The 14,314-nt window shown below is 39.0% G+C and overlaps 1 protein-coding gene across 3 annotated transcripts in view; it reads left to right on the forward strand.

Annotated features, from left to right (window-relative positions):
* NRP1 (neuropilin 1) overlaps positions 1 to 14,314 on the forward strand; it is a 117,444-nt gene that overhangs the window by 37,439 nt on the left and 65,691 nt on the right. For all 3 annotated transcript variants that reach the window (XM_062621593.1, XM_062621594.1, XM_062621595.1), the window contains exon 4: positions 9,985 to 10,166. In XM_062621593.1, coding sequence (XP_062477577.1) covers positions 9,985 to 10,166 — 182 coding nt within the window. The remainder of the gene's footprint in view (positions 1 to 9,984; positions 10,167 to 14,314) is intronic.

Raw genomic sequence — 14,314 nt, forward strand, 5'->3', positions numbered from 1 at the left:
AAGGATTGGTAGCAATTACTACAGTGAAATTTGCATAGAGGTTTCCATTCTGCTTCTCTGTTCTCATTTGCTTTAGTTGTTTTGAAATGCACATTTTCCAGGCTGCAGGTTTCCCAGGCTGCTCCTCTGCTTGAGAATTAACTTTGGAAAGAGACAGCTAAAAAGATTCATGTCTTTTTGCTGTACAAAGAGTATAAAAATATACACACAGAAACACGCACACACACGTGCATACACATGTCCCTGTTGCAAAACAGGAGAAGAACCGTGGGACCTTTTTCAGGCAGCTCTTCAACCACACTAAGATCAGAAGGCTGAAATTTGAAAGCACCATCCATGAGTAAATGTTCCTTGCACTTCTCTTATGAAATACCGTTTAGATTTCACAAAGCCAGGGCTTCTTTAATGTTGCCGGCTATGCATATTACTCATGTTGCTTAAGGGCTGTTTGTTAAAGTTGCAATGTACACAACCAAATGATTTTGTGCTGAGATAACAGCCAGCCAGGAAAAATGCTAACATTGAAGTGAGTTGATCTCTGAACTACAAATGCTTCTTATTCAGCTTTGTGTGCCTCCTGTGGCAGAGAGCATTTCTAGATGCTATGGCCAGGCACTTTGTCTTTCCAAGTTCTTATATGAAAGAAGTAAGGAGAGATGGTGTTCATCTTTAAGTGTTACAATGGACTGCCAAAGGTCTTCTCAGCAGTATGAGAATATTTAGCTAATAATGTTGCATATTTCACACACTTTAGGACTCCGTTTTCAAACCAGAAAAACCTCGGAAGTTTTGATCTCCTTTATGTAATTCAAACTCATTTTTTCCTTGGTGAGAGTTTGAGTCTTCTCCCCTCTCAAAAACAACAGGAAAAGCTGTAGTACATGTACATAACTAAACATTGACACATCAAATGTTTCAACAACAAAGCGGTATTTTTTCCATAACTCCTCCTGTTTGTACTTATGCCCAGTTGTTATATACAGGTTATAGATGCAGTCTCAGCAAAAATCAATCCACTCATTTACATGTGTCACACTTTCAGGCAAGGAAGACACATAGCAATCATTTATATCAATACAGACTAGGTATGTGAAGACATTAATCCCATAGTGGAGTTTTCACTTGGCTGGCAGTCAGCCCAAAGGGAATGTGGTGCAGAAATAAGAACAAAAGGAGCAACATTGAGAAATACTGAGTTCCAAGTGCATAACACTGCATCTTTGATACTCTTTTAATATAGTTCCTAACTGGAAATAAATGAAAATACCCATCATTTTACTTCATTTACAGAGCTTCAGGACATGGTTGCCATGGAAGAAAATTGCCGTAACTTGTGTTCTAAAGCTAATATGTATGTCTGCAATTTCCTCTCTCTTTAGCCTCTTTTAGTTTCATTAATTATGGGTGTTGCTCAGAGGTCGTAGACAGCCCACAAGGGACAAATATTAGAGTTTCAAAAGCGTGGACCTTATTTTATGTTCTGAACTTTCACAGTTTCTGTGAAAAGCTAACATCTACCCAATACTTTCAAAAGTCAAGTTCCCAAGGTTATGATTAACATAACGCATAGATCCCAACAGGATAATTACAAATTAATCAGCAGCTCAAAATTCCTAAAGGAGTACTCTAAGGTTGCCATCACTTTTAAGCATTCCTTTCTACTTTCATGGAAAGAAAAAAAAACCTCAAACGATTCTGATCTTCATTTGTTACAACTCTCTCTCTCTGTTCTTCAGGCATTTGAGGAAGCAAACCTGAAGCTTCTGTAACTTACCAATTAAGCAGACTTTTTAGTAAATTCAGCAGCACATGCTAACAGCACTAATTGAACCACAAACCATTAATCTAGTTGGGCTCATGAAAACAGTGTTTAATGGATATAGAGGCGTGCAGATAGTGTTTGACTACTTGCAGCAGTGTGACTGTACATATATGCATGAGTCTCTGTATGCAAGTAATTTAGTTCTTCTACCGAAATCACAGAAATGTATTTGTGAGACTTTGCAGCCTCTTCTTCCCATCATTCTGTGGCTTAAGGAAACTTCCAGGTTTCAAGTCTCAGTTAAGAAGCTTTATTCAAGACCACAGAAGCCGTTAGGAATCTTTCCCTTATTTCAGGAGTAGCTAGACTGGGCTTTTATATTTAGAACATCAGGCTACCCAGGCTTTGTTCCTTGCTGTTTGCAAAATTTCTGGGAGACTGTTGGCATTCACTCTCTCTCTTCTGTCTCCACATATGTAAAATGAGAATGACAACTTTACCTTAGAGGAATGTTGCAAAGCTTCATTTATAAACAGATTGGCTTACTTGGATGAAGTTGCTCAGCTAATGAGAAGTTTTCTGATTGATGGATGTCTCTTGCAAGGTCATAAAAACAAAAACAAAACTGTGTAATAGGGGTTTTGGGCTTACAGGAGCCTACTCTTATGCAACATGACTGTTTGTGCCATTTTTTTCTCTATAACCTAGAATTTCTTTCTAAATCTAACCATGTCAAATTAGTGTCTAAATATCAAACTAAGACAAGGCATAATCCTATACCTGAAATATCCATATGAAATAATATAAAGCTTGACATGTAGATAGTGAGTAATAAGAAAATTACTTTAACTTCCCCCCTCCCCCAGTTTATTAATCCTGTAGCTGGCTTAATGTAAATAAAGTAACTATGAAACAACTAGTAAAAATTAGACTACATTTTATTTTGTGGAGAACATTGGAAAGTTAACAAGAGGTAAGTTTTTGCAGTGAAACAGGAAGGTGAACAAGTTGTAAATGACCCTAATATATTCCAGATGGCATATTTTACTTGGGAACTGAGTTTAGAGTAATTAGAGGCATGTGAATTTCCTATACATACTAAACTTCACCAGTTTGACACTGGAAAGCTCCTTCATCTCTGAAGTCTTTAAACTGCTAAGTGCTTCTTTTTCCCCCACTTAAAGTGGAAGTCATGGATTTGTAAATTGTCTTATTTGACAGACAGAAACCTTTTTTCATTAAAAGATAGCATTTTTCTATACCAGAAAGTTATAAACTCTAATTCCTCAAATAGGAGGTTTAAAATTGAATGTTTCTTCCCAGAAGAGGTTTTAATTTTTGTATACCAGGAACATTATAATGTAATTTATTGCAGTATGTGGTAAGCAGAGAAATCAGTGGAATTTGACCTAACTTCAAGATCAAACCTTTTCATTTGTAAAATGCTTTTTGCAGATAGATATGCTGAAGACCTTAGCAGATGATTTTTGCTTTTAGTTCTCCTAGGACATTGCAATACTAAAATAGCAAAGCCTGATCTGCAGCCTCTGATTCTTCTCCTTTTTCTGCATGACATTGTTACATTCTTTCCCAAAATGAATCCTGGCCTTCACATTTCTGATGAAGAATTTTCCAAGTTTTATTTGGTGCAAATAGAATAGAACTAAGTAAAAATAAGTTAAAACATTCTGTCACCACTTGCACTCGCTTTAGCCATATATCAGTGTAAACTGGCTTAGATCCACGACATAAAGGGGCTAATTTCATTTGCAGCAGCTAAAGATCTGTCTACTGTTCTCAGTGGAGCTGTATAGATAAAAGTGCAGATATAATCTTGCTCATTTAGTTCAGATCTTCAGTTCTATCAGTCCCAGGTATTCCAAAGGCATGAGTCAAACAACCAGAAGCATGTGATAAGATGAAGGATAATCAGATTTTAAAATAGTAGTGAATATTTTTATTGCTTCTGGGTTTTGAACTTTTATTGGTTAAGACATGTTGTATTTCAGATTCTTCTGTTTAGCAGAGAATTAAAAGTTTAATTTTAAAATGAAAGGACAAATCCCAACACATTAAGTGGTTACAGAAAACAGTTTAATAACAAAACTGTTGCTAACGTTAGTCACAATCAAACTGTTACAGTGGGAAACTGTAGATCTTCATCATGTCTTTGTTACATCTTTTATCTTTTTCACTACAGCATTGTCTGGCACTAAAATAGACCCTCACTAGTTCAATCTTAATGGACACCCACTGTCAGTTAGTGGCATTAGCAAATTACTGAATAGTGGCCAAATCCCAATGGCCTTATTCCCAGAAATCTCTTAGTTTGACAGGACCTTTGTATTAGTAACTTCAGTGAATTTTGGCCCTGAGTGAAAACCATAAAAACATTAGCTCACAAAAGACCAATGGGAACAAAGGCCCCCCAGACTGACAGGGATTTCAGTAAATTACAAATTGTTAATCGATTGCAAATTACATGTTTAAATATCCAGAACTCTGGAGAACTGTAGGATTTAGCTTATATGTTGTTTGCCTTAGGGGGCTTCATCTGTACCATGAATCCAGTACAAGCAAAACCAGTTTAAAAGTCTCCTGCCATGGGCACTCATGCCCACCTCCCGCTTTGTCATACAGCTTGCACTGCTTGGCTGATGCTAATTCACCCGTGTGTGCGTCCACAGTCAAAGAAATGATCTGTTGGGCTGAAAAGTCCAAAAGACTTCTCCATTGAGAAGAATGCGTTGTGCAGTGGGAGCAAGCAGCCAGGCAGGAATGCATCACACAGGAACCGAAGCACACTGGGAAGGGAATAAAAAGGAAAAACCACACACAGTTCCCATGCCTTCCAGGGCTGCAGACACAGCAGTCACCCTCAATCATCCATGCTGCTTTCACCTCCATCAAGGTGTGTTTTGAGGCCCATGCATGAGGAGTTATATACCCCCTCCACGTGGATACCTGTACTGACAGTCCGAGCTGCCTGGGAAGGCTGATGTGTCTTCACAGGAAGGGGCTACCCCTCCAATGCCTATTAGACAGGTCACCTTGCCAAGGTATCACAGTATCACAGTATCACAGTATGCTAGAGATTGGAAGGGACCTCGAAAGATCATCTAGTCCAATCCCCCTGCCGGAGCAGGAACACCTAGATAATGTTACACAGGAATGTGTCCAGGCGTGTTTTGAATGTCTCCAGGGAAGGAGACTCCACAACCTCCCTGGGCAGCCTGTTCCAGTGTTTCCTCACCCTCACTGAGAAGAAGTTTCTTCTCAAGTTTAAGTGGAACCTCTTGTGTTCCAGTTTGTACCCGTTACCCCTTGTCCTATCATTGTTTGCCAAGGTAGGGCACAGGAGGCTCTGGAGAGCTGTCAGGTTTCACAGAGGCTCAAATGGAGAGTAACCCAGCAGATGCTGAGGTTACAGGCAGAAAAACAGCCCGTTTGGGGCTGTGCTTAATTTTTTATTTTTAACAGGATGTACTTCTTTTTCTTGTTGCTCATAAACTGGGATTAAGGTTGGTGTCCCTTGAGTGCCTGCAGTTCTTAAGCTTTTAGCTCAGGGATACAGACTGCCTTGTGCCACAGGCACTGCAGTAAATCCCCCACCTCTAACCCTCAGCCACTAATGGGGCACAACTCCATGGTGCAGAACAACTTGAAACCCTTTATTTAGATTTCCTCTTAGAATGCTTTCTGTTCAGCTGAAATGGAACCTTGCAAGGAATAATAATAATAATAAAAAAAAAAAATTAAAATAAAAGCAAAAGAAAGATACATACTAAGACGCAAATTCCCATAACGAAAAACAGTCTGTCCAGGGTGGATAATTTGTGTCAGCAAGAGATTTAGCTGCTTGGTGAAAGTGGAATCAGAGTGATAAAAGAAATAGAGAGCTGAAAAATCCTTTCATTCCAACAGATGAATAACTGAAATACTCATAACCACCCTATAAACGCATATCATAGTAGGCTTCAGAAAAATATGGCATATTCAGATGTAGATTATAGTTGTATATGCTTCACTGATTGTTTCAAAAGGTTAAATGGCAGACATTTCAATTTCAGCTCAGTTCTGCATATGTCTTCAGAAAGAACTTTTTTAGGCAAAAGGCATAAGATCTCACTGCCCTATTAATAGGAAAATGTGTAGAAGCAGAGCATGGCTTGGCAGAGTGGCTGGCTTCAGCAGCAGGCAGGGCTTCCCAGCATTTTCACTTCACTTTCTGCAGTACAACATCCTGTGGTGCATTTCAGGGGTCACCAACATATTCAGAACTGAAACCAGACGTGAGCACTGTTACCACCTACTAGAAACTGGAAATAGAAAATTCACCAAAACCTGTATTCTGCAGCTGTTTATGTTTTTCATTGTCCAGAACTCATTTTGTATGTATTACTTGGCCTTTTCTTCAAATCCATAGCTTACACTCTCCAAAAGAAGAAAAAGAGCAAGCTTTTTGCAATTCATTCAAGAATTTGTAGAGGAATTCTAGATTCCCTCATCTTTCCAATAGGAGTCTGTCCCAGACGTTTTTTTACTGAACCATAAAATTAGGACCATCTATAAATTGCATGTTCAGGCATCAGCTGGAAGGAGCAGGGAGAGCGTGAACTCCGCAGTGCATTTCAGCAAGCTCCCACCTGTGAGCAGCACACCCAGAAAGCGAACAACAATGGAGTATCTGGAAAGACCCAGACAAGCAAAAAGGGAATGTTTTTCACATCATGGCATAGTGGCTCCATGAGCATATCTGCTGGTTAACCCTTCTTTTGGGCAGGCATCTCCTGTTTTCACACAAGAACATGTGCTCTAGTCTTTCACCTTAAACTACACTCAGTGGTTAGCACCATGTTTATATTTACATCTCTGTGCCATAAACCCTAAAGGACTATAACATTACCGGAAATATTTGCCACACCATTGACAGCAGTAACTGAGTGAAGAATTGCCAAGTGGGAAATCCAAATTTGCAAACTCAGTACTCTGGGCTGTACGCCAAGCCTGTCTGGGCGCTGCAGAGGTGACACATTCAGTCTCCTCACAGGGATGTCAGTGTGCCAACTGCATCCCTGGCACAGCATCTTCTCCTGGCAAACTTATGGAGAACTGCTACCAAGTCCAGAGGGAGATGCAAGCTGCTTCCTAATCTTCCTTGGCAGCAACTACGTTTTCAAGTTGTGACTGTACTTTCTCCTATTTACAAGAACTGTTGTTTGTGATACACAGTGGTCTCTGGTAGGATTTTGAAAAGTGCAAAAATGAAAATAGGACATTGGTTTCCAACTATGAACTATTAAAAGTAATGTCACTTCCTGAAGAAAAAAAATGGTACAGATACTCATTTTCTGCAGCCCATATATCAGACGTTGCCACCAGTGTGGGAGAATCCAAATCCATTTGTTAGCTGCCAAGTGAAAGACATGATCCTTAGAATGTGAAAGTTGTAGGCCTGATCTCTAAAGCTTCCCCTTTACAAACTGTACTTCGTCTCACAGCTAAACTTCTTTTCTGTTAGTAATGTTTTAAAACAAAATTAAAAAAATTGGAAAATACTTCAATCTTCCACAGGGCTGCATGACCTATAGCTTGCAAAATCTATTAGAAGACAGCCTTTTAGTAACCAAATTGTGTTATTTGCAACTGCATAGCAGACAGAAAGAGACCCATACATTATAAATCTGTCACTGTAAGAGACAATGGAAAGGTGTGGGCAGGCTATTGCTATGAAGAAGGAAACCTAGGAGAACGATAGAATTTAATTTGAATGGGTTTTGCTGAATTTACTTAGTATAATAGCAACATTGGTACTTGCATGTTAATTTGTGGGTTTGGTTGTATACAGAATGCTTAGTAAGACCACAGAAGATTGTTTATTTTTAAAGTATACCAGGATAAAAATAGCGAGTTTAAATCTTTTGGGGTATTTTTTCTTCTCTATACATGAAGCAAACGAGCATGTAAAAATTTGCTTTTCATTTTTATTCACAATTTTTCATAGTCACAATTTTTTCATATAATTTAATAATTCAGAAATATGGATCTTCTTCATATTCGTTTGAAAATGTATCTGCTGTAGAGGCTTGAGCAATTACTGGTGCCTGCAACACTAGTGAAATAATGTCATCATGGGTAGAAGAGCAAAGGCTGTCACTCAGACACTGTGGTTTTATGGGCAGTTAATTACTTGGAGAAAGGTTGTCTTGTTAAAACTATTCAACATTCATTTTTTTCTAAAGTCTAAAGACTAGCAGCCTGCATCCCTGAGTACTTCCAATAGGTTTTGCAGGGAACCTACAACCAGTATTCTTAAGGATATTTCTAAAGCAAAGAAAAAAGCAAACCCCAATTCTGAGGTCTTTTCCTGAATTTCAAACCCTGTTTTACATGTATCATAAAGAAACTACAGAAAAAGGTCTACTTTTTTTAAATGAAGGCTACTTAAAAATATCTGTAAGATATCTCAGAAATCCACATTTCTGCTTTATATTTTCACCAATCTGAAATGGGGCATTGAAGCTAACTAGCTGAGCAATTGCTACTGGAAAAATCAAATGCATAAGAGGAAATGCAGTTAACACAATATTTCACATATGTTAATGCTTACAGTTCCATCAGTGTCAGCTTTATTTTCTACTTGATATACACCAAAGCTGGCACACAATTTTAACTGATGAGGTAATGTCATTTTTAATTTAAGGAGCCTTAAGCCATCTACTTTAACTAGTGATATCATCTTTGCAGTTGTCTCACGGGATTTCATGTAAACATAAGTAATGTGCCCTGGATGGTTTGGAGCAGAGTTGTTAAAAATGACATTGGTCATCATGAAGACATTTTTTTCCTTTGATCTCTTTAAAAATGTCAGACACGCTTTATTGTCCTGTCATTTTTAGCTCTTCCTCGTATATTAATATTCTCAGAACATTTCAGTGAGCATAACAGTAGATTAAAGGTCTAAACAAATTAATGGCAACATTTTAATGTCAGTCATAGCAGGATAATGAAAAGTAAATGAGATTGTCTGGCTAACAGCAACTTGTTAAATAAAATGGCAGCATGGCTGAGACACAAAGACACAGGGGCAGAGAAAAGTCTTCCGCTGTAGTCCAAAGAGGCCCAGAGCACAACCCAGGGTGCAAAAGCCACCACTTCTTAGAAGATTAAACTGATTCTACAGGTTGTGTTTCCTTCTCCTTCCTGTGATTTCACTGAGTGAAATTATCTGAAATGAAATGCAGCTTCTGCCTCTACATGACTTCATTCTGAAGTCTATTCTCCCAGCTGGCTCAGTACACCAAGCTGCTGGGCTCACCTCAGCCCTCTTAAACCAAGGACCTGCATCTTTGTGACAGGGCTGAGGAAACTTAACATGACTGTTGTTCCCAGGCAAACTTTCACTACCAATCATTATTGCATTATTATATGCTTTTCCTTATGAAGTCCTTAGGAATGAAGCAACTACCTAGGGGAGAATTTAGCCCAGCCTGTTCAGTAATCACATGCTGTACAAGTATGAATATTATAATATGCACTTCTTGATTCAAATACCTAAGCAAAGATGATTTGTAATGCAACAAGTTTTGTCTCAGAAAAACCAAGTGCTGTGACTGACGTGTGGATTTTGTGACTTACCCTAAACTATTTGTCCAGTTAACAAGGAAAATAACAGATTTTTCTACCGCTGCTCTGAAACATGGTGGAGTTTTGAACTAAATCTAATGTTTAGGGATTTATTTATTATTCTGTGAACATATGTTTGGAGGACAGCATATGGAAATCAAAGTATTGTTCATAAAGAGCTCCAGCCAAAAAGACATTTTTGAATTCATAAGAGAACTTCACAGTTTGAAAAGAATGCTATGCATTATGTATTGATAACAACACTACACAGACAAAGGAACACAATTTAGTAATACAGAATTGTGCTCATGAGATTTCCTCTTTTTTTTTTTTGTTAATTGGTTACTTTAGCTGACATTGTCTGCAAGCATAATGGACACTATTCTTCCTAATAGTTCCATGTTGCCAGATGATGTCTACAGACATAATGTAGTCCATTTTAATTATTTCATTTTGCTTACATCTTTCAGCATAATGCATTTTCCAAGCAAGCTAGCATTTTTCTTGATTATCTATGTTGTGTTATGGTTTCTAAATTAATTAGGTCTCCTTCTTTCCTGGAAGTTAAAAGTTTCTTCCTTCCATTTATCTACCAGGTATGATTATGTTGAAGTGATTGATGGAGATAATGCTGAAGGACGCTTATGGGGAAAGTACTGTGGAAAAATTGCTCCCCCTCCTTTGGTGTCTTCAGGCCCATATCTTTTTATTAAATTTGTTTCCGACTATGAGACACATGGAGCAGGATTTTCCATCCGTTATGAAGTTTTCAAAAGAGGTGAGAATTCATTGTTATATAGCTCGTAACCTGTGATTTTTGCTTGCATAAGAAAGATCACCATAGTTCTTTGGAATGCTGGGAATGCACAAAAATGCTTAAAGGAAAAAATTGTATTACCTTATCATTCCAAGGTTGGGCATATATTCAATGGGTGCAAGTTATGAATCTAATGGGTGAGCTCCATCTGAAGATTGACTCCTCTGCGTGTAACATGATGGTCTTCATCAGCTGTTAGTTTCAACCATCTTAAAACCATTAGCTTTCTTCTTTTTTTTTTTTGTTTGTGTGATAATTAATGTATGATTTACAATGTTACTGCCCTAACAGCACTGTAACCTTCTGAGTCCCTGACTTATTTTGGTTAGTGCTTTTCTCTGCATTCCCAAGAGATGGCTGTGGGCTCAGAAAGGAACAGAGTACACATGGGCAGCAGATGATGTTAGTGTTGCTTTCACAAATCATGTTTGGGAGGTAAAGGAGGGAAGGGGCTCACACTGTTCACAGACATGACCTGCTGGAAGCTTGTGCCAGGAGTTCAGTACCGGTGAGCACAGACAGCTGTTTGGGGCACATAGAAAGCCCAGAGAAGCAAACAGTCCAGGATTAACCAGACCTATAGCAGTCCCTCTTTGATAACTCTGAGTCAGTAGCTAGAAAGGCAGTAAGATCATTTCCCTATAGTTGGATGGAGATAAAGAATTCATATATTATATGCCTGGACCAAAACTCATAATACATAAAAGACAGTAAGCTGAACTTTATTTAAAAAAAAAAATAATAATATTGACTTCAACAACGTTTAGCAGCTAAAAATCCCCAGTTTCCAATGTATGCCACTTCCACACAGTGCCCCATTTTCAGAACCAATTCAAGTCCCTTTTGTGCACCTAAACCAGAGCCAAATTTCAACTGTGTTCAGCACACAGGCTTGGTGGAAGCTATATTGTTAATGAGGAAGCACAGTAGAGAAGTCTTTTTTTCTATGACATGCTATTGCTGCTCTGCAGAGTGCTAACTGGGGCCACAGACCTCTTGTTCACCATCTTCCCTGTCTGTAAATCCACTCTTGGCTCCCAGAAATTCTTTTGGTGACCTTCAGGGTCACATATTTTGAAAGACCTCAGCACCCAAATGACACCAAGCTTTCCTGAAAAAATATCTCTATTTACTTTGGTGTCTGTAGGAGGCTAAACTCTTGAAATTGTCTCCTGAAGTTTCTCAGTGCCTGTATATACAAGTACCATAGTACCATCTTTCACGAAGAACGAGGTTGAAACACAAGAATTGAAAGAATGACCCATGAAACAATATATTTTAGCAACAGCGCTTTTCAAGAAAAAAAAAAAAAAAGCTTTTATTTGCTTCCTAATAGTGTAGAGCTTCAATTCAGAGCTCTGACAGGAATGTTGTGTTTATTTCATTGTGTGGTCATTTGCATCTCTCAATGATACACATTAACCAAGATAACCAAGATAGCATTATGAATATGATTTTATACACACAGAAGCAAGGAAACTCAAAATTATGGCTCCCAGAGCAGCTTTAACTCCAGTTCGTTCCACATAAACTGTATATTAATGCAGGGAAGTTATCACCAGGTATTGTGTGAGAAAATGCTGTGTACGCAAAGGAGAGAAGTTACAGTGGGAACACAGCCCTTTTTAACTTCTGAGTTAATGCATATATGCTATTCCAAATCTACATTTTAATATCTGTACCAAATAAAGCTGACCAGCTCACCCTGTTATGCAGGTGAACCTCAGTTGCTCACACCAGACCAATATGCTTCATTTTAGCATATTCACAACTTCGCTCATCATTTTCCAGGTACAAGAAGTATTAAAATGATCCTAAGGTACTATGGTGCTGAGCTGCATTCCAGCACACAGTGTATTTTCACCCATTATTCCTGTGAGAAGCATCCTTAGGGGTTTTGCTTTGGTTTTTGTTTTTGCTTTTGTTTAAAAACAGACCTGCATCATGCTATATGTGTCCTAAGCTGAATTCAAAATCTGATGCTTAAAAAATCACATGCAATAGAAATGGTAAGGAGAGACTAACTGTCGTGGTTTAAACCCAGTCAGGCAATTCGTTCACTCACTTCCCCCCAGCCCGACCAAGCACCAGCTTGCACCAGCTACCAAGAAGGAGAAACATGACTGCTGCTGCTGAACCCAGGACACTAGCATATGTAGTGACTGTAATAAATGAAGTACGGGCTTTAAGAGTAGGAGTTGCCTTTACTTCTTATCCAGCTCCTTAGCCAGAAAGACACTGAAGAAGTTGAGTTCCAGACTAAACCATGAAACCCATATTGCCCAAAGTTTAGCCCATCTGAACTGTTCACCATTTTGGCTTCAGCAGCCAGCCTATCGTAGGATGTGGCCTATTCACTGGAAGAGGTTCTATATGGTTCACATTCAACATTATAAACTTTAGTCAACTAAATTTAGGGTGTAAACTAAAACAAAAGACAGTGTCAACCAAGAAAGCAAATTATTTTTTGGCTTAGTGATACCTATAGAGAGCAAATTAAATTATCGCTAATGTCATCTCTTTCTTTGCTGTTTTACCTCCTCTCTCTCTTTCCTTCAGCTCTTATTTCTTCCTTTATTTCATAAACATGCAAACATGTAGTTTCTTCACCTCAGAAATATCTATTCTCTCGGGTCTCTGCTAGAACCTTTTCTACATTTTCCTTGATGATTGCCCCATGTTGTTCCTCGTAGCCTCAGTGTTGATTTAACTCCTGGAACTTCTTCACAGTGTCAGTAAAGGGTCAAAATTGATAGAGAGCATTTTAGTGAGGCAGCTTTTCTGAAAACAGTTTTTGTTTCTTGCACCAGATTGACATGAACATGTTTAAAATAAAGCAAGCTGGTACTGAGATACCATGTGTGAGTGTAAGGAGCCTAATGATCATGCACTCACAGAGCCAGGATCTGGCTGTATTTAATAAAGCAATAATGATCCTGGCTTACATTTTATACTGCATCTTTTATTGGATTCCAAAAGGAGTACAGAGCACTTTATGCTATGAATGGCATAGCAAAGCTATTTTATCCTGGAACAGCAGCTACTGGTGGGAGTGAGGAGCAACATCCAGAGTATAACCCTCCCATACATGACAAGGAGACAAGGGAATGACAGGGAGAGAAGAGAAATATCTGACTAATGTGTAAGGGGGTGATTTAATTATAGGCAAAATGTAATTTCCCAAATTGGAATGGGTCAGGTTACATGAGCATTAATATCCACATCTTCCAAAATATGCCATGAACTGTGTGGAATATTGATGTGATAGCTCAAGCATTTCTCATCACTGGCTTGAGAAGGACAAAAATACCTGAACTGCGTAAATTCATTCAGACCTCTCGCTTGCATGCTGAATTTAGCTGGGAGGTGGCCAAATCGGGGAGGGGGGGGGATATGTTTGGCACATTCACAAGGAAGGCATCTTCTGTGGTGAAATAAGAGTATTCATATATGCAACAAGCCATACTGTTATCCTTCAATGATCTGTGTTAAGCATTGGAAATCCTGTAAGGCTCCTGACTACAGTCTCTCAGGATTCTGCACATCCTCATCCAAACTGAAACCTCATACTAACTTCTACTACAGCACAGACCTGCCTGTTGCAACAAAACTGTTGACTGTGTCCTTCCTCTAATTTATGTCCAAAGACCTTCATCTAAATCATAGAATCATAGAATCATAGAATAGTTAGGGTTGGAAAGGACCTTAAGATCATCTAGTTCCAACCCCCCTGCCATGGACAGGGACACCTCACACTAAACGATGTCATCCAAGGCTCTGTTCAACCTGGCCTTGAACACTGCCAGGGATGGAGCATTCACAACCTCCCTGGGCAACCCATTCCAGTGCCTCACCATCCTTACACCCTTCTATATATCCAATCTAAGCTTCCCCTGTTCAAGTTTTAACCCGTTACCCCTTGTCCTGTCACTACAGTCCCTAACGAAGGGTCCCTCCCCAGCATCACTATAGCCCCCTTTCAGATACTGGAAGGCTGCTATGAGGTCTCCACGCAGCCTTCTCTTCTCCAGGCTGAACAGCCCCAACTTTCTCAGCCTGTCTTCATATGGGAGGTGCTCCAGTCCCCTGATCATCCTCGTGGCCCTTCT

This window comes from Pezoporus occidentalis, unplaced genomic scaffold (assembly GCF_034315485.1).
Source record: "Pezoporus occidentalis ecotype Australia unplaced genomic scaffold, CSIRO_AGI_Poc_V1 ctg23, whole genome shotgun sequence".
NCBI lineage: Eukaryota > Metazoa > Chordata > Aves > Psittaciformes > Psittacidae > Pezoporus > Pezoporus occidentalis.